The following is a 19,009-nucleotide window of genomic DNA, read 5'->3' as shown; positions in this document are numbered from 1 at the left end:
GCGGAGCGCCTCTCAGCGCGGCGGGGACAGTGCCACGCCGGCGGCCGCCTTGGAGCGACATGGGCCGAGGGCTGACCCTGCTCCTGCTGGCGCTGCTGGCGGCCCCGGCGCGGGCCGAGGGCGGCACGGCGGCAGCGGAGGAGGTTCAGATAGAAGTGCTGCACCTCCCCGAGACCTGCAGCCCGAAGAGCAAGAAGGGCGACCTGCTGAACGCGCACTATGACGGGTTCCTGGCCAGCGACGGATCCAAGTTTTACTGCAGGTGAGCCCCGTGGCTCCGGGCCGGAGGACGGGCGGTGGGCCCTGCCCGGCGGGGGTGGCGCAGCCGCTCCGCTCCCCCCGAGCCGGACAAGCGGGACTTGTGGCGATCCCGGAGTGGGCACAGCTCGGGGCCCGTACTGACCACATCAGCAATAGTGATTTCTCCCGGTATCAACCTTTACTTTTCCTCAGGCGAGTGTTGAAGGATGCAGAGTTTCTCTAGAGTCAAACTAGGGAGTGCCTAGGAGTCCTAGGGTCCCTAGGGAGAAACTTCGAGAGCCTGTAGCCCACACCTCACATGGAGCCCCCCTTTGTCAAAGTGGATAAAAAACCCCATTGTGTTGATACTTGCCATGTTCTGTGCTGTAACCTCTGCAGAAAAACTCGGGTTGGGAGGAGGAGCCCCTGGGAGGAATGCACACGGACAATTTTAGGCAGAAACTTTTATATAGCATCCACTTACACATAGTTGGCACTGTGCAGTGCAACCACATTATTATACGAGTGGTTTGCAGCCTTTTTGCCTCGGGCCTGTTGCTGTTTCCCTTCTTGATTTGTCGTGCCGTCCATTTCACTGCAAAGTTACCATTTCGTCTTTTGTTTTTTCACTTTGCCCCATCCATCTATCCTCAGACAATAGCCTAGCTCATTATAAAATCCTGATCCATTCCCCCACTTGTATAATTTAACAAAAAGCTTAGTATATAGGATAATACTACATTTAACAGTACCATTTAACTTGCACTTCTTTGCCTGTTGAAGTGGCTGACTGGTACACAGAGGGTTGTTCTCTGGATGTTTTGCTCAGTTGCTGTTCTGTGTAGTGCCCTTAAGCTGCCCCAAGAGTTGGCTGTCTGAGCTGGCCAGAGTGGTAGGTGAGCACACAGCGCTGCAGCCAGCATTGCCAGGTTCCACCAGCACACTCCTGCACTCTCAGTCCCATCCCATCCTACAGTGGTGAGAACTGCTGAAGACATTTCCACTTTCCAGTGCTCCCCACATTCCTCTTCTTGGAGACTTCCTGCAGTGGCACCTTGTTTCTGGCATGCAGTGTACATGATCAGGAAGACTGGATGTTTTTATAAGTTCAAAAACAAGGTTTTGGCTTTTTTTTCTTTAAAAATGAGGTCTCCCTTACATATAATATGATTTCACCTTAAACTATAAATGTAGCAGAAAAAGATTTTATATTTTGTATTCTTGCACTCTAAACATTCTCGTGTGATAATAATCTATGTTCTTACTAACTGCAACTAAAAGTTATATTTATGTTAAAAAATATTATATTAATGTTACTCATACACAATTTTTTTTAATAGTCGAACGCAAAATGAAGGTCATCCAAAATGGTTTGTTCTGGGTGTTGGACAAGTCATAAAAGGCTTAGACATTGCTATGATGAATATGTGTCCTGGAGAAAAACGGAAAGTGACAATTCCTCCATCATTAGCGTACGGACAGCAAGGATACGGTAAAAGAAGTTTTGACTCTCAACTTTGTCTTTTCCTGTGTTTTTTACCCTTTGAAACATACAATGCATAGTTTTGTAAATGTCTGTGAGAGCTGGTGCTCCCATCTGGGGGCAGTGCAGCTGTGCAGCCCCAGCCCAGTCCTGCTCATTGCTGTGCAGTTTGAGTAGTCCTGCCACAGAGCCACACCCTGGCCTTGCAGTTCCCATTTGAATTCATTACATACCACCCAATGTGTGTTCCCAAGTGTTGCCATAGTGTGAAGCAAAAGGAAGATCTCCATGAGCAATATCAGCATTATTGTGTTAAAATATTAAATTCCAGTCACATTTGGTTTTTATCATTTGACTGCTACCTGTTTAGCCTTTTAATGAAGATCTACATTTTCTGAGTAAAATGGAATATAATGTAGTGCAATTAATCTAAGTAGAAATAATTTGCTTAAAATACTGCTTACATTCTGAATAGTTAATGGCTCTCATTATCCCATTACATAGTAATTGCAACAGTGCAGTGCATGAAATCTGATTTGAATATAAGATAATTCAGTGTACAGATTACTTAAAAAAAGTTCCAGTACAAGTTTTATGGAGTGTTTCAGCGCTCAAATGTAGATGAATTCAGCTCTGACCTGGGTATAGTAGTTTCTGTGAAAAGGTAGCTCCTGCTCTATAATAATATTTTGGTACTGATATGTCAGAATTTAATGCATCTGTTTTGTCTTTAATACAATTTCATACAAGAAGGAAAAACACTGATAAAAATAAAAAATGTTCTTTAATACTACTGTTAACTGTTTGTTCCAGGTAGCACTTGAAGGAAGTAGTATTTTCCTACAGCACACCTGTCCTCTGTCTCAGCGTATTCCTGCATGCTGGGGAAGATACCTGCCTAATCTTGAATTAGAAAAGATGCATGTGGCTTTCTAAATCTTTACATGTCTTTCCTTTGTTGGTATGTATATTTGTAAACTGCTGGCACTGAATTCTAGTATTGTATCTTTCTTTATAAGGTATTTAAATCATGATTTATATTCAGATGTATTTAAAACTGCTACTTTTCTAAAGCATGGAAAGTTAAATCCTCTTGAACTCTGAGACCTGTTATTTTTTCTATGGCTACTTTAGATGAGTAGTGTAACAGTCTTGTTTATCTTCTGTTTACAAACAGTGCAGATTCTTTAGCTTTTCTTCAGTTTATGAAGGATGGACACAAGCTCAAAATTCTGAGGTTACAGTGTCATGCTCACTGGCTTTGGCAGCTTGCATGTTTACATTTTAATTTTACACTGCACGATCTTTTATGCTCTTTTTGGCACTATTTTTAGACTTCATTGGTTTGTTGCTGTCTCTTTTCAGTTTCCTTTTTTTGCCAGATGCATGATATGTGGACCTGTGTTTGTAGGCAGTGCTGGTTTTACGTCAAGTGGCAGAAAATGCTTTGATCCAAGAACAAAGAATTGTAACAGTTTTCTTCATTCAGAGGCCAGAAAAGTATTCCAGTAGTTTGATGTTTCTGTGGGGATTTTTAGCAAGTCAGATGACTTACATTCTGTTGCTGCTTTTTGAGATGTACATTTCAAGCATTATTTTAAAGCATATGTAAAGTACCTTTTACCATAGGTATAATTCATACAAAGTAGGTAAAACATGTCTGTTTCTTCAGACAGACAATGCATAGGAGCTTTGATCCACTACTGTTATATTTTAAATCAGTTTGCAGCTGTTTAATAAAGACATGGATCTTAGAACCAGTCTCTAAATAAGCCCTGTCACATGACAGGATGTGAAAGAGTTCATGATAACCATTCACCTAATTTCTGAAAGTACCTGAATTGGTATGTGATACAGCTTTGTTTCAGACAAGTACATGATCAACAAGTTTCTTCTGAAATCATTTATCTAACACAATCTTCATGTCTAGATGTACAACATTTGAATTCAGAGTTTAATCTGAATATTAACACAGCCTTTTTTCATAAAAAATGCTTTACCTGTGAATTTATCATATATGTACCATAGTGTCTGATTCCTTAAATGCTTTTTTTTCTTTTATTGATAAATGCTTTTTTTCTTTTATTCATAGCACAGGGCAAGATTCCACCCAATGCCACACTGATCTTTGAGATTGAACTTTATGCAGTAAATAAAGGACCTCGTAGTGTTGAGGCATTTAATCAAATAGACAAAGACGGTGACAAAAAACTCTCTGAACTTGAGGTAATGTGATACAAATAATTTGAAACAAATTATTTATAAAACTATATATGTGGCTGCATCAGTTTTATCTTTACATGAGCTTCCTCTGCTGCAGCTATCACCTAAGGTTTCTGTGTGTTGACACAAACTACACTGTGCTGTAGTTTGCTGAAATTTGCTTTAATACATTAAATACATAAGTCTCACACTTCCTGTAGACAAGCTGTAGATGTGTCTGCACTGGAATCACAGTACATTACTTGTATACCCCCAGTGTCCTTGAAGATAGCTGGATTGAGTACTGACATAGGAGTCACAATGATTTGACTTATTTCTTTTCTTCTAGATAAGCCACTATTTGAAAGAAGAATTTGCAAGAGATGGCAAAAAACGTCATCCTTCTGCCCATGATGAAATCTTAGCTGATATATTTAAGAAGAATGACCATGATGGAGATGGCTTCATATCAGCAAAGGAGTACAATGTCTACCAGCATGATGAGCTCTAAGTACTTTAAAAAAATCTTTGGCTGTTTTCTGCACACTGAATTCTAAATAATAATACTTTGTCACAGAATTTTTGTATTTTTTTTATAGTGGAATCTTTTTTATATCTCTTAAGGTGACTGTAAAAATCTTATTTTTAACATTCAGCTAATAAAATGTGTCAGATGTTTCAAAAGAAAGAAATAAAATTGAAGTACACCGTGATCTAGTATTTTTGGTTTTTACAACATGTTCCAGTCTACAATATTGTTCACTCATTTGGTGGAATACTGATGAAAATAATTATTTCTGTTCTATTGAGCACACAAAAGTTACAGTAACCTTTGACATAGCTAGACAGTAACTGCTGAACACTTCTAAATACCCTGTAAAATAAAAAGGGAAAATCTCAATCCTCTGTAAAATAAAAAGGGAATCCCAGGAATATAACTCTTAGACCCCTGCAGGCTCCAGGCCTAGTTCTTGAGGAAAGGCCATTTGCAGCAATTAACTAAAGGCCTTAAAATGGGCCAACTCTGCTTATGGAATGTTAAGATAAAAAGAAAAATGTTTTTAAAACAACTTAAAATAACATCTTTGATGTAATATTAACAAGAAGAATTTGGTGTTGAAGAAAAAGCAGTATTCTAAATGAGTGTTTAAACTTTGACTTAGTCAAATCATGATGTTAGCCTGTTTATTCAGTAGCACCAAGTTAAAAATATAAACTATCATAATTTAATTGAATGAGGTTGAAGATGATGGGAGATGCTGTATATAAACATAAGTAATCAATTATTTGGGCATCATTCTGGTTTTCCTCACTGGAAAAATGCAAAGAAGTAGGAATAGTTAATAGACAGTGCTTGTCCTGATAACTGTTCTGCTTGTGCAGAACACTTGTGTAATATACTTCATTCTTCTCACATGAAAAGCAATGGCTGTATTCATTTCAACATGTAATAATCAGATGTACGCAGTGAAAGTGGCAGCACAAGTGAAAAAAGCTTCCATACCTAGGTTATCCTTGAAATAATTTTAAAAGGTATAAAAATGTTTTTTGCTCTGGCAGTGTAAATCAGTGTGGTGAGAGGTTTAACAGCACCCTGCCCCACAGCCCAATTCCAGCCCTGGACACAGCTATGTGGTGTTCCAGTCCTCAACAGACTCAATTTCCTGAGGCTGGGATGCCCCTGTTAAAGACCTTTACCCCTGAAGTCTTGTTCCATTATTTTCATAAGCTTCCAAAACATTTTCTGCTAAGCAGTTTTTTTTCTGAGCACATAAAAGAAAGTCAAGAGCAGCTGTGATGCAGAATCTGACTGCAGCAGGTAGACTAGCTGGTACTTTTTCATAATTAAACAAACTTGATATTCAGCAACAGCACCCTAATATGAAGCTACCATCCATAGTTCCAGTTGTTCCCTTTTGTAACCGAAACATTAGACTGAGCTAAGTTTTAGCATGTTTTTTAATCTGATACTTCAATTAAACATTCATGAGAACACTAAATTATTAACAAATATTCTCATTTAACCATCATTTGCCAGTGTAGAGAAAGGCAACATTTTGGGGTTTAACAACAAGTTTGTGTAAACAACTTTAAGTTCTAGCATATATTCTGTCATTATGAAAATACCATTTAAAAGTATGTTTTTCATTATGATGATAATGAGAAGGTTCTAGGAACAACAGCAATGTCAGGAAATTCATGTGCATTTTAAAGTAGAGGTCATTGACTGTGAAGCACAGAATTTGAGATAACAGCATAATAAAATGTTTTGCACTTTCACTGTTTTGCATTTCACAATTGGAGACACATTTACTAACTCTGAAAAGTTTGTGGCACAGTTATGCCCATGTCTATGACAACAGGCACTTACCAGATCAGTTACTTCATTCTCTTATGCCAGAGGTCAAAACAGGGCACGGCATGCAGTCGTACATACTTCTGTCCATTAAAAGAACACTCCAGGCATCCATAGACCGTCTCCCTTTTTGAACTTCCCATCCCACAAAGGACACAGGGGCCTTTGGGGATGTTGTTATTAAGTAAATTGATTCTGATATGAGAGCCGTCTCTGAGATAGCTTGTAGAGAGATCAGTCATGCTTGCAGCTTTTTCATAATAATCTGCAAAAAGGTCCTCCAAGTAAGGATCAGAGTTAGCAACGATTTCCACTACTCCCTTATCTGAAAAAGAACACATAAGGAAAAGAAGCAGTATTTTGGTATTACATTATGATCTGTTGTTTAAAAAATATCAGTTTAATTATAGAAATAGCAACTGATGCACAAAACTGTTCTAAGCATAGATTGCTTCCCATTAAAAACCCCGTGTGACAAAAATTTTTCTTCAATGTCACTTAAGGCACTGACAAAAGCCAGAATTTTTTGTATATGACCTATGTAATTATATTTTTGGAAATATACCTAGAGGATAGGCCTGTAGCGGGCTTCTGAGAAATTGATGGAAAGTCAAACCACAGCTGTGTACTTCCTTGTTTATGTTTTTGCATTTCTAGCTTTATGTTCTAAACATTGTAAATTCACTTTTATTTCTATTATTTACAAAAAAATCCCATTACTATTTAATATGTTTAGAAAACTCAGAGGACTCCTTGTTAACCTCCTAGCAGATTTCTGAGCATCCAGACGTGCCAGGTAGGAACAACCTACCTACCTTTCCCTCTCTCTTCAGGGACTTACTAGATTGAGTGAAGAATGTTTAGGCAGCTACAGCTCCTGAAATGTATCATACCCACTGAAGATTTATTCCCCTCGTGTGGACAGCAGCAGCACTGAAGGCTTGGTCCATAAAAGTCCTTGGATCAAGAATGGGATACAGTGGAGGAAGAGCACCTCTACACAGCAGTTTTTGGGACATGTTTACTGCTCAGCATTTAGCTTCACACTCAGATCTGCAGATTTCCAAAGCATTTGCACCAAGGAGTGTTAAAAGTTTAAGTTCTTGATCTAAAGCTGCATACAGGGATCTGCATTTTTGCTGGATGCTATGTTCATATTAAAATGAAAAAAGAGGACTATGATGGTATCCTGTCACGGGAACATAGTGCCTAAGGAGTACATTTAATTATTGCAGGTAATATTGTTTGATATTTAAAATTACAGCTTTTGCCTTCAACTATTACTGTAATTATAGCTTGTATAATATGAGCTGTAAATGGAAAACACATGAAATAGGCTCAATGTTATTACTCACTACCAGTTTATCAACAGCCATACGTTTTAAGATCTTTTGAGTTTAATGAACAGATTTGTTATTTCTGAGAGACAGGTTCCCAAATGGTAATTTTAATAACTCTATAATCATTTCAATACATAGAAATAGAATTTCAATTAATTTCAATAGAAACTGAGGTTCATTTTGTGTCAAAATTTTTTGCTTTAAACATTTATCTTGGACAGAAATTAAAGAAACATAGGTACATTGTTAAATGAGACATTTGTGTATAAATATCAAAAGCCATACTTCGATGAAACAGATTATTCTTTAATCTCCTGAATTTGGTCAGTGAAGATGATCCAGATTTTTCTCTTTCAAATCCTCCTTTTGCAATTGGAGTCACACAGAGTTCTGTAAAAATGAAAAGTTTTTAAAAGGACTAAATATAAAAGCCATAATTGCACAAAAATTTAATATGCTTTCTAATCAATAAAGTTAACTGTGATTAAATTTAGCTTTGCTAGTGTTTTTAATGGCTAGTATAACTTTTTACTACAAGTCTGCACACAGTAATAGCCCAGAGAATCAAGTAACACAGATTCCATGGGAATTTTTAACTGTTGGTGGCTTTCAATTAACATCCTCAGAGCCTGTTTGGGTTCATACACAAATTATGGTCATGTTAAAGGGTCAGGATGGTCATCAGCATAACAATGGAAGCCCTGATTCTGAAGGACAAACATTTCTGTAGCCTTACTTGAAAGTAGAAATGAAACATTGTAAGCAAGGCTGTGAGTTCTGTACTCACCACTTCCGATACTGAATTCTACCCATAACTTGAAAGAAATATTTTAAGTTTTGTAAAACCTATGCTATGCAAATTTTTTATTTTACCAATATTTTTTTGTTTCCAATTGCTGCAGTTAATTCCTCCTAAATAGCTTTAGATATTTATATGTGCAAATGATGTATCAGACTGAAATTAAAGCCCCAACAGAAAAAGAAATGTTGTTGATTTAGGAGTTCTGTACCCTTTTTTCTTTACTTGTATCTTTGTACTTACCTATTTTATGCTAAACTGATCAGTCTCAGAAACCTGTTCCTCACCAGCTATAAATATAACTAAATGGGGCTTTTTGTTCCATGCAGCCACAGAATTTGAAAAATACCAAGTCTAACTTTTAAGAAATGTTCCCACAGCAGGCTATTTTCTAGCACCTGCCTTGTTTATCTTTGCAAGCACTGTTCTGTCAGAATGTCAGAATACTTATGTGCATAAAATTAAAGCATCCCATTGTATGGGATCAGGGCTTCTGTACATCAAGAGCAATAAAACAGTTTTAAAAACTTAGATCATTAGAAATAATAGCAATAATGACAGTAATTCACATCACTTACCGAAATTACCATCCAAATGAATGTAGAGCTCAAATACACTAAAAGCAATAGTTGTATGTGCAGGAAAAACAATGGCTTTGTCCCGCCCTTTATTATTCTGATCTTCAATTATGTGAAACTATAATTTAGAGAGGGATCAAAAGAAAAAAATGTTACAAATTGAAATGAATAAATAAACAATATACTAATCTTAACTTCATATATTGAGAATTATAATGCCAGGGGGACACTTGGAAATTGAAGATCAAATTTCACAACTGAAGGGTTTTCTATTGACTACTTTGCATTTTAATAAACTTTGATACAGAGAGTAATTTGCATCACTTACTGAAAATTATGAGAATGATTTATTAATACTAAAATGAGCAAAGTTAGACGTCTTGTAAGTTTCATTATTGAAACACATGGAGGGGGAAGGGGGAGGAAGAGCTCCCCCTTACAAGAATAAGACAAGGAGTAAGATGCTGACCCTTCAAAAAATAACCTGAAATTCCAATGTATTACAGAAGACAACCATAATAATGAAAGAAAGGTTATACGTTTATTAGAAAGTCAAACTAAGTAGTAAATTCCACATTTTTGCTGAGGCTTTACCCCAAGCAATGGCTCATTGTCTAGCCATCTTTTCATGCATTTCCCATCCCTCTGTCATCTGAGCACTGCTAACAAAAGACCAGCTTTTAAACCACCTTACATTAGGACAATAATATTGATTTACTCCAGATTTTTTCTGAGCTTACATTATAAAAACACAATTAAATCAAACCATACAATTTATAATAATGAGCTTTTAATGCTTGATCATTTGAGTCACAGAACTTTGTCAAACATATTTACCCTCATTGTCTCTCCACGCATTCCAGTATGGACAGTTAATGAGCACTGCCTTGTAGTTCGAATACTTTCCATGACCACACACAAAATTTCCATCCTACTTTTTCTTGATTGATGGACTAGACAATGATCAAAGTTTATTTTTCTAAAATCAAGAGGGAGGTAGGAAGGAAATTCAGACACATTCAGCAGTTTACAAAGCAGCTAAGTAACTTTAAATCAGCAAATAAATCACCATAATGTCTGTTTCTTAGCAGTAAAACAACTGACCAAGGAGATCTCTGGAAACTCAATATTGGTTTTCAGTGTTTGGGAACAGAACTAAAATATTCAAGGAAAGCCAGTATTCTACAGATATTAGAGAGGATATCTGGGACATCCTGGAAAATTCAAAGCCTGTCCATCTGACTCTGGTTTTAGTGCCATTAACTGAAAAAGCCCTATATCACTTATAAACAATACTGAACTATCATGAAACGAGTGACTGTAGAAGAATTTCTACAAACAATGACAGTCAGTTCTATAACACTGAATCTTTTTTTCAGGAGACCAGATCCTCTTCCCTCACCCCCACTTATTCATGATAATGTTTGGAGGTTACAAATAAGCTAGGAAAATAGGGAAGGAGAAGTTACAGATACAAAATGGCACACACTTCATGGTAAATGCCAATAAGGTAAGAATATATATTTGCAAATGACAAATGTTGCATCATGCATAGTAAATAATTTTCTGGGATGCACTGCTGGGATTTACTGGGGTGACATTGCTACCAAGGGTCAATCAGTGAAATATAAAAAAAAGAATTACACCTAGAATTAGTCACATCATATTTCTATATGTTTGACATCTGTGCCAGCACCACAGGAACAAGAAGTTCCTTTGCAGTGTCCACAACTCAACAAGAATGTTGGTAGAAGAAACTTGCTTTAAAGAAAAGTCACAGAAGGTTATGAAAATGTAGGTAGATAAACCTATTTTGCTTTTTGCAGAAAAGGCTGGGTAACAGCTTCATAAAACATCAAAGGACCTACAATGGCAATAACACACATGGCTCCCTAGTTCATCAAAGGCAAAAAATCTTATTTCTAAAACCTGAAGTTAGGTAATGTCATTCAAAGTAGATTTCAAATTTTCAATGCCATGGTATAACACAATTTGGATGGACTCTTCCTTTCTGAATTTCTTTTTTTCTTTTTTTCCTGAGACATGCACTTTAATTCAAAGAATTCAGAAAAATTTTACAGCCTGTATTATACAGGTCATGTGTCTAATCACAGTGATCCAGCCTGATACCCTTGAAAATACCAGATGGTGACTGCTACTGGTTGACTAAAAATGATCAAAACCAAACAACTTCAGACTTTCAGCTTAACTGTATGATATGGAATTATGGAAACAGAAATCAAAACAGAATTACAACCTTGTAGTAAGTTCTCTCAGTAATGTTGGTACTTCAACTTCATGTTTGGTCACTATGCCAAATGAAGCTTTAAAGGCAATAGAATCTGATCCAGCAACATCAAAACCAACATCATTCATTATCTGATTTCCTCTTCTGCCATTGAGTGAAACATCTGATTTGTCTTCATAGTTGAGCAACTGGTAGGACGAGACACCTGAGTAAAGGAAGATAACCTTTGTGTGATGATGAAAAGTCTGAACACAATATTTTCACATAGCCAAAATAAATGGTACCATTCCTACCCTGCTTAATCATTTTGACATGAAATTCACAGCTACACTGAGCACTTGTTTATTGGGGTTACTACTGATGATTGATGGAAAGGGTACACAGGAGTCCTGGGGTTTATTAGAGCTATTTTCAATTTTCTGTGTTCATCATTATTCTCCTCAAGTACTTCCACCTGTAACCATGATGCTGATATGTAAACTAGACATGTAGTGTATTTTGGCTTTAATGACAAAGGTTCTGAAACCCAAAATGACTCAGTGGAGGCCATACAGAATATTAAAACAAGGAATAAAATGAAAGCCACTGTATAAAAAGTATTAGGGAATTCTGAATTTTGTCTAGATGCCATAGAAAGACCCTAATTTTTCTTCATTTTTGCAGCACATGAATGAGACTTGGGTCTGCCAGTAGCATTAACTCTGCCCAGGGACTATGTCACTTTATTTTGAAGGAAAAAACAGATCAGTTCTGACTCATTTTGCATTCAATTATTGTACAACCAAAAGATAGGTACCAAAACACCTCTACAAAAATGTCTTTGTAATATCAAATTCATTTCCATTACACTAACAGAAAAATTGTTAGAACATATTGGTTACCAAATCAAAATGAACACAAGGATTAGATTTCCAAATACATCTAAGAATCTGTAGTTTACTCCTTTTTTTGTTTTTAATCCTTTGAAGATATTAGGATAAGCTGACATTATGAAGTCATGGACTATGAATTCTGTTTGTGTTTATTTTTAACCAAAAAGAAGGTTAATACATTTTTTCATAATTCTGAAAGGATTGAAAATGCTTATCTTTGTCACATAAAAAAGGAAATTCAATTACAAACCTCCTTGCTTATGTTAAAAGACTTTCTTAATACTTTCTGCACATGACATTTAACCTTTACAGAAAAGGTTAGTAAGGTTTTGTGAGACTTTTTAATGAGATTATGCAACCTTTTTCTCAGACTTTTTAATGAGATTTTTGATTTATGTTTTGGTTTTTTTTTTTTTTTTCATTCAGGACAAGCCAGCTGACTTCTCCTGAATGTAAGACATAGGATTAAAATTTTTCTTATGTGTCCTGAAATCCCCTCTTGTGGGATCAAGTGGTATTTTCTGTGCCTATATTAGTTTGTCTTAGTAGAGTTTTTAACTGATGCATTTGTTGTGCAAGTAATATCATCAATAATTTTGCCAAAATTGACATTAAAAAAAAAAATAAAGCAATGAAACTCTTTTGAGAAAACTCATACACATGAATTACACACTTTTCAAAGGAATGTACAGGAAGATACAGGCCATATAGTTCAATTTTGGACCTCATAATTCTGTGAGAATCTCCTCAGAATTTATGCTATGGCATAGAAAAAGGAATTTTAAAACAGTTAACCTCTTTAAATACACCACAAAGATTGTAAGAGTAGAAAAAGTCTTATGAAAATCCAATTACACCAGTCAGATGTAATAGCTGTTTTCAAATGCTTCTGCCTGGGCAGAGCTCAGTTCAGCACCAGGGACTGCCAGCATGGAAGAGCTGTAGAACTGATTCTTACACACTTAAAAGGGAGTATGCAACAAAGGAGTGCATTTCTAAACAAATTTTATGTAGCAATTAATCAACATACATCAGTACATCTGTCAGGAATTGGAGGTTTGTGGGGAAAAAAAAAGCTTAACTGAATTTGTTTAATATTGTTTAATACTAGTTCAGAAAATATCAAGGCTTTTTATATAAATTACTTTCTTTTTTTTTACTCTTTTCCCAGAAAGTCTTTTTTTTTTCCTTTTTTCTAATCATTTTGATTTCTACTTTTTTTTTCTTAAATATTTATTACATGACTAATGTTCTTACCCATTTACTAAGGAAACATCATACTACCTGCACAGTTTAGACTGTGTTTACTATGTCCACTAGAAAACATGCATTTTTCCACTTTGAAAAAGGATAAAAATCTTACCTGCAGAAATTTCTTTCTCCCCTTGAAGAATGTCTTTTAATGTGAAAGGTGTAGAAGCAAATTTAGATTTTTTTGAAAGCAAACATTTTCTTTTTTTAATCACAAGGCTCAGAGGTTGGTATCTGTCAGCTTCACTGAGGCTGGGCACAGGAACTAATCTTCCTCCATCACCAACCTGTTTAACAAAGTTTTTGGTTGCAGCAGCAAACATATTATGACATTAGAAATGATAAAAATAAAAAACTCTGCATCAAGTGTAGCTTCCAGACATCGAGCCCATGTTCAGTTCTTCTTATATTGTTCTTGCAGACAAATTGCCATGCTTTGGGAAAAAAAAAAAAAAATCTGTCAAACTGCTTTTTTTTAGACTGAGTTATATCTCACTTTTAAAGAATCAACAGCATCTTAGCTACTGGCCTTCTGTGGTGTACTTCTTGAGACTTCTGTCAGAGACCTTCAGTTAAGCTCTCTATATCTGCATGATGAATAATGAATTAACAGTGTAAACTGAGAGGGAAATGGTGCCCTTTTCTTGGCAGTTTATTGCCATTCTTTAAAAGACAAAATTTACTGTCACAGCAACAGAGAACTAACTTCCATAATCCTCAGCTTCCCACTAGGAGCTACTGGTGCTCTGCTGTTTGTTGGGTCCTTGCTGCAGCTGAATTGTGATGTTTTAGCAGCCCCAAGAAAGCAGCCCAGGCGTGCTCTGGGAGGGCACTGGAATTCCAGCTGGCAGCTCTGTGGGATGGTGTTGCCTTTCACAGCCCTGGCAGAACCTGCCTGGGAGAGATCAGCTGGAGCCTGAGCACTGTGCTGGCCTGGAGTGTAAGACCAGAGCAAGGGGAAATACAGTGGGCTCTCAAAATTTGTTTTTAATCTCCCATGGACTTAGCTGCCTGTGACCCAAGGGCTAGGCTTGAGCTGCATGCATTTAGCTCAGACTACGGAAAACCTCACTAAATTGTGAGAACTATGCAAAAAAACAGAAGTAAAATTGCAGAAAGAGGTGACACTATTGATAGAGGAATGAGGAGCAACTCAAGAATCCAAGATATAAAGCCCCAGTGCAAAAAGACAGAAAACTGTAAAGAGAAGAAAGACAGTAGAGAGCACCGTGGGGCATTTGTGAGAGAGGCAGAAGGAGCTGACCCACCCTCATGTAAACAATTACTTGGTTTTCTAGCAAGATTGATGAACACAGAACTGGTTAAACCTTGCAGGTCTTGTTCCAGAGACTCCCTTTGCAGTTGCAGTAGGTAAGGCACCAGCCACAGGCCTGTAAAGTTACACTTCAGCAGCAATTTTGTCCCTCGTTGCCAGGTGACAACTGGTTCCATTGGCTTTTTTTGTGAAGTAAGGGTTTTATGTCAAAGTATCATAAGGACTTTTTTATAATATGAATGCTTCTTTAATAATTTATCTTGTTTCAATACTTCCATAATATTTTTAAAGGTTCAGACTATCAGAAAATCCAACAAAATGGCAAAGAGAGGACAGCATTACTGCAGCTATTGAAGATGAAAGGAAAGGCTGCTGGATCGTTCTGCTCACTCTAGAGGGTGCTGAAAAATCAAGTCAGGTTATATATAGACTTTGAATTGAAAGCATGGGAAAAGCTGCAATTAATTCTGGCTATAATTCATACTACACTATCTGAAAAACCCTGTACATATTTACTCAATCAAAACACATTAACAGAACTGAAAAGCTTTCAAAGGGAAGAAATGTCCAAAGGAACTTTAAAATGAAAATTGCCTGTTGATCTTTGGTTTAGATTAATCCTGTATATATACGTTTGACAGGATGCTGTTTTTCTACAAATTGTTAAGACCAGCTGGCACTGTTTATTCAACATGCATTTATATTTTTCTTACTCATTATGTGGTCATAGATCATACCCAGTCTGATCTAGCTCTAATTTTGATAATGAATACTTTCATTTGATATGTTTACGTGCTATTCCTGTTACTCTAACACCCTATAATCCATCAGAAATGCTTCAGCAGATGGTTTGTGCTGTCCTCATGCCACAGATCAGAGAACAGGAGTCTGAGTGCAGGAGCATTGCCATGATCTGAAAACATTCACTCATTTTGCACACCCAAGTGAAGAAACATAAGGTATTTCCCTGCTCCTCCAGCACTAGACACTTTTGTACTTGGCACACCAGTGTACTTTATGGAATTCCAGCATTTCTCCAGTTCTGGCGTGCTCTCATTTTGGGCAATGAATTAACTAAAAACATTTAATTTCCAAGTGCCTAAGTTAGGCCTGAGTCACCACTGGAATAAAAAAATCTTGCCTTGCCTCACCAAATTGTGCAGATGAAAATCCCTGCTCACATTTGCTCCCTGGGGAGGATCTGGGCTGAAATGTTCCATTCCCCTCAGCACAGAGCCACCCTAGGGCTCTGACGAGGCTCCCTCTGCACAGCCCTCCCCAGAACAGCAAGGGGACTTTTCTAGCCTGATTGCCTTCCCCTGAAGGGAAGACCAAGTGAGGTTATTTCTTACACAGGATGAGTTCTGTTTTTTCAGAGGGGGTGTTAGCCATGAAGTAGTAACACAACAAGTACTAGCTATATGGAGCTGAGAAGATTTTATGCCTAAATACTGTATTTTTTTCCTCACATCATATTTATAGAAACATCGAGATTTTTTAAAGAGTAAAAAGTAGAGGACAATCCTGCTCTCTGCATGGTGTTGGAAGATGCAGAAGGTTTTGTGTACTTTAAAGATAATTCCATAATGATTTTTGGTTTAATATTAGATAGCTATCCTACATTATCCCTTGCAGGAATTTTGGTCACCTGTAATTACAGAGTGTCTAAAGAGGCATTTACAATGTGATCTAAGGTAGTGCAAACTAGACATTTGCCCAAGGAAATGCAAATGTGGAATTATTTCATTATTTTTAATCCAGAAATCTTAAACCATTTGTAATCCACTTGAACTGATCTGACTCTAATTTATTTCTTGTCACAGTCAACCATATCATAAGATTAGCCTGATTAAGCAGTCAATTGAAGGGAGAAAAGAAATCTCAAGTGTTAACTGACTGGATAAACTTAGTTGATGTTTCACTTGAAAGGATTAAACCCACAATTTACACCAAATTATGCTGGTAATTTGTTTAATATCTTCTTAGTGTACAAAAGGATGCCCTCAGTTGCCAGACCTCCTGGCAACTGAGCAGGAGTGTATCATGTACACTTCAAGGGCATTTGAACTGTCTTTACCTGCAGATCTCTGCAGAAGAACAAGTACAAGAATTTAACAGATAAAAAACAGCAAAAGAAAATGCTACAGAAAAAATTACTCACAAAGTTCTGTAACTCTCCAGCATATGGCATGAGCATTTCCCTGGAAACACAGGATCTGAGTGATACAGACACTGTTATATTTCAGGAGGTAACAAACATAACATTTTATGGGGCAAAATATGGTTCTAATTACATACACACTTTTTGGGTTTTTCCAACAAGCTGAGTGGGTTTAACAGCACTTGACTTCTTTTTTCGTTGGTTTTGGTTTTTTGTGGGTTTTTTGGGGTTTGTTTGTTTGGTTGGTTTTGGTTTTGAGATGGCGTTTATCTAGAAATTCTCATGTATGAGGAAAACCAGCCAGTTTAATACCATGACTTACACAACTTCAGAGCTCCTGGAATACAGATTCTGGTGATTGTTTTATATGCTCTTCCACACTTCTCTCAGGTTCCAGACCTTTGTTCACAGACATACAGATTACTTAATCTATGCTTCCTGTGTCCATCTTTAGAGTGCATTAAATATCCCAGCTTCTTCTTCTTTGTAATTGCCCCACTATGAATGGCAATGTTTTCAATGGAGAGATGGATGTGTCAACTGTGAAGCCTTTACTAAAAAGGGGTCCTCCAGGGACAGGTTTGCTGAGGTGGTATGCTTGTATTTGCACTTACCACCTGGCACATCTTTCAGCTCATTAAGAAGATATTAAACAAATGACCAGCATAATATGGTGCAAATTTTGGGTTTAATTGTTTCAATATCAGCTCAGTTTATCCAGTTAGTTAAGATTTCTTAACACTTAAGATTTCTTGTCTCCCTTCATCTTCCAGCTTTCAACTGTTACATAAACATTACTGTATACAACAAAGCTACTTTCATCATTTAGCATCATTAGCTTGTGAGGACAAATCTGGGAAAAACTGAAGAATGGATGTAGTCTTCTGCTCCTCAATTTCTTTGACTGCTAAAAGTAATGCAAGGCCCTCAGAAATAATTGTCTTTGAAGTTCCTCTTAAAGTAAGTTAACACCTTAAATTTTATCAGTTGTAGGAAATAACCCAACATCCTTGCCAGAGTTTATGGTCCACCTACAGTCCAACAAGTAACCTTTGAGAATGTTTAATTATAATTTTTTTCTCCACTGACTTGTCAAAAAACCTGCTCAAGAATCCTAGGGTGGCTGTGAAATTTGAGCTAGTAATTAGTTTCTTTTCTTTACCAAAAGAATTGTAGTCAGACACTCATCAGTGAGAAAAGCAGCTACATATTTGGTTTTGCTTTGGGACTTATCCTTGTAACTACAAACATAATCTAATGTAGTCTCATCACAGGCAAAAAGCATCTTCACAACAGATTCATGTCTGTAACATGCATTTATGCATACCTTTTTTTTTTCTGAATTTTTTATGTACTACTATTAATAGGCACTTGGGATATAGATATACACTTGGGATATACAACCTAACCTGTCTCTTTATCTACTCTAAGTTATATCATAGACAGAAATAAAAATGGCAGTCTAAATAGAAGACATTTTATTTGCTGCCATTGAGTAAAATTAGACTCACTACTCAATTAAAATAAGTACCTTTTCAGCTAGCCCCTGGTACTCTGGGTTTGAATGTTATCTTTGTTTAATTTCTTTTAACCTGACTCAGGAATAATTACTTATCTGAAAAATAAATTTCCATATGAAGTGCAGTGGTTTTTTAACATTTAGACCAACTGAAATGTTTAGTAAGATCATGAGGACTTGAAGAACCACACGGCTTGATATGTTGCTGTGCAAAAATGCAATGTATCATCCTATCAGAACAGATTTTTGTACCAGCAGTGGAACTTGGAACAGCTTTCTGTGAGCAACTCCTTTAGCTGAGTCAGGATGAAATCCTGTCAATAGCTTCCCACACTGTCTCACTTCACCACACCACAGTGCCTACATGTTTGTGGTTTGGAAGAAGCATCCCCTGTCTCCTGCTTAGATTAAATCCAAACATGTAATTTACTGTCACACCTAAAGTAATAGTTTTGATGCTAAATTAGGTGTCAGGTTGCTTGTGCTGCCTCTCAGGCCCCTGGTGCTCTCTTCCCAAAGGTTTGCTCTGTTGATTTTTTTACCATTCAAGTAATGACATAAAACCTTTCACACTTCACTCATGCACAGTAATTCTGCTGAGCCACAGTCATCCAAAGCATTCAGAGATAAAGGAGGAATCTCAGCTGGAAAAGGTGAAAGCAGAGTTTCCCTTGTGGGATGGTT

At 36.9% G+C, this 19,009-nt stretch overlaps 2 protein-coding genes across 2 annotated transcripts; one reads left to right on the top strand and one right to left on the bottom strand.

The window, feature by feature from the left end:
• Positions 1 to 24: 24 nt before the first annotated feature.
• FKBP7 (FKBP prolyl isomerase 7) lies at positions 25 to 4,638 on the top strand. Its single transcript, XM_030241922.2, has 4 exons — positions 25 to 262; positions 1,581 to 1,732; positions 3,816 to 3,949; positions 4,275 to 4,638. The coding sequence occupies exons 1-4, from the start codon at positions 60 to 62 to the stop codon at positions 4,434 to 4,436; spliced, it is 651 nt and encodes a 216-aa protein (XP_030097782.2). The 5' UTR covers positions 25 to 59; the 3' UTR covers positions 4,437 to 4,638.
• Positions 4,639 to 4,775: 137 nt separating this feature from the next.
• Positions 4,776 to 13,692, bottom strand: PJVK (pejvakin). The gene is made up of 6 exons (XM_009088031.4): positions 13,482 to 13,692; positions 11,256 to 11,451; positions 9,836 to 9,977; positions 8,999 to 9,116; positions 7,907 to 8,011; positions 4,776 to 6,606 (listed from the first exon to the last, which is right to left on the bottom strand). The coding sequence occupies exons 1-6, from the start codon at positions 13,690 to 13,692 to the stop codon at positions 6,305 to 6,307; spliced, it is 1,074 nt and encodes a 357-aa protein (XP_009086279.1). The 3' UTR covers positions 4,776 to 6,304.
• Between the last annotated feature and the right edge of the window lie 5,317 nt (positions 13,693 to 19,009).

This window comes from Serinus canaria, chromosome 7, assembly GCF_022539315.1.
Source record: "Serinus canaria isolate serCan28SL12 chromosome 7, serCan2020, whole genome shotgun sequence".
Taxonomy (NCBI): domain Eukaryota; kingdom Metazoa; phylum Chordata; class Aves; order Passeriformes; family Fringillidae; genus Serinus; species Serinus canaria.
Note: the sequence above shows the minus strand (reverse complement) of the source record. Positions and strands in the feature narration are given on the sequence as shown.

Bases quoted from the DNA above. Each gene is read 5' to 3' on its own strand.
- FKBP7 (XM_030241922.2), top strand. From the start codon at position 60: ATGGGCCGAGGGCTGACCCTGCTCCTGCTGGCGCTGCTGGCGGCCCCG. The intron at 1,733-3,815 runs GTAAAAGAAGTT...TTTTATTCATAG, and splicing joins GTACGGACAGCAAGGATACG to CACAGGGCAAGATTCCACCC. The intron at 3,950-4,274 runs GTAATGTGATAC...CTTTTCTTCTAG, and splicing joins AAAAACTCTCTGAACTTGAG to ATAAGCCACTATTTGAAAGA.
- PJVK (XM_009088031.4), bottom strand. From the start codon at position 13,692: ATGTTTGCTGCTGCAACCAAAAACTTTGTTAAACAGGTTGGTGATGGA. The intron at 11,452-13,481 runs GTAAGATTTTTA...TCCTTTACTCAG, and splicing joins GGAGAAAGAAATTTCTGCAG to GTGTCTCGTCCTACCAGTTG. The intron at 6,607-7,906 runs GTATGGCTTTTG...GTTCTTTTTCAG, and splicing joins GAATAATCTGTTTCATCGAA to ATAAGGGAGTAGTGGAAATC.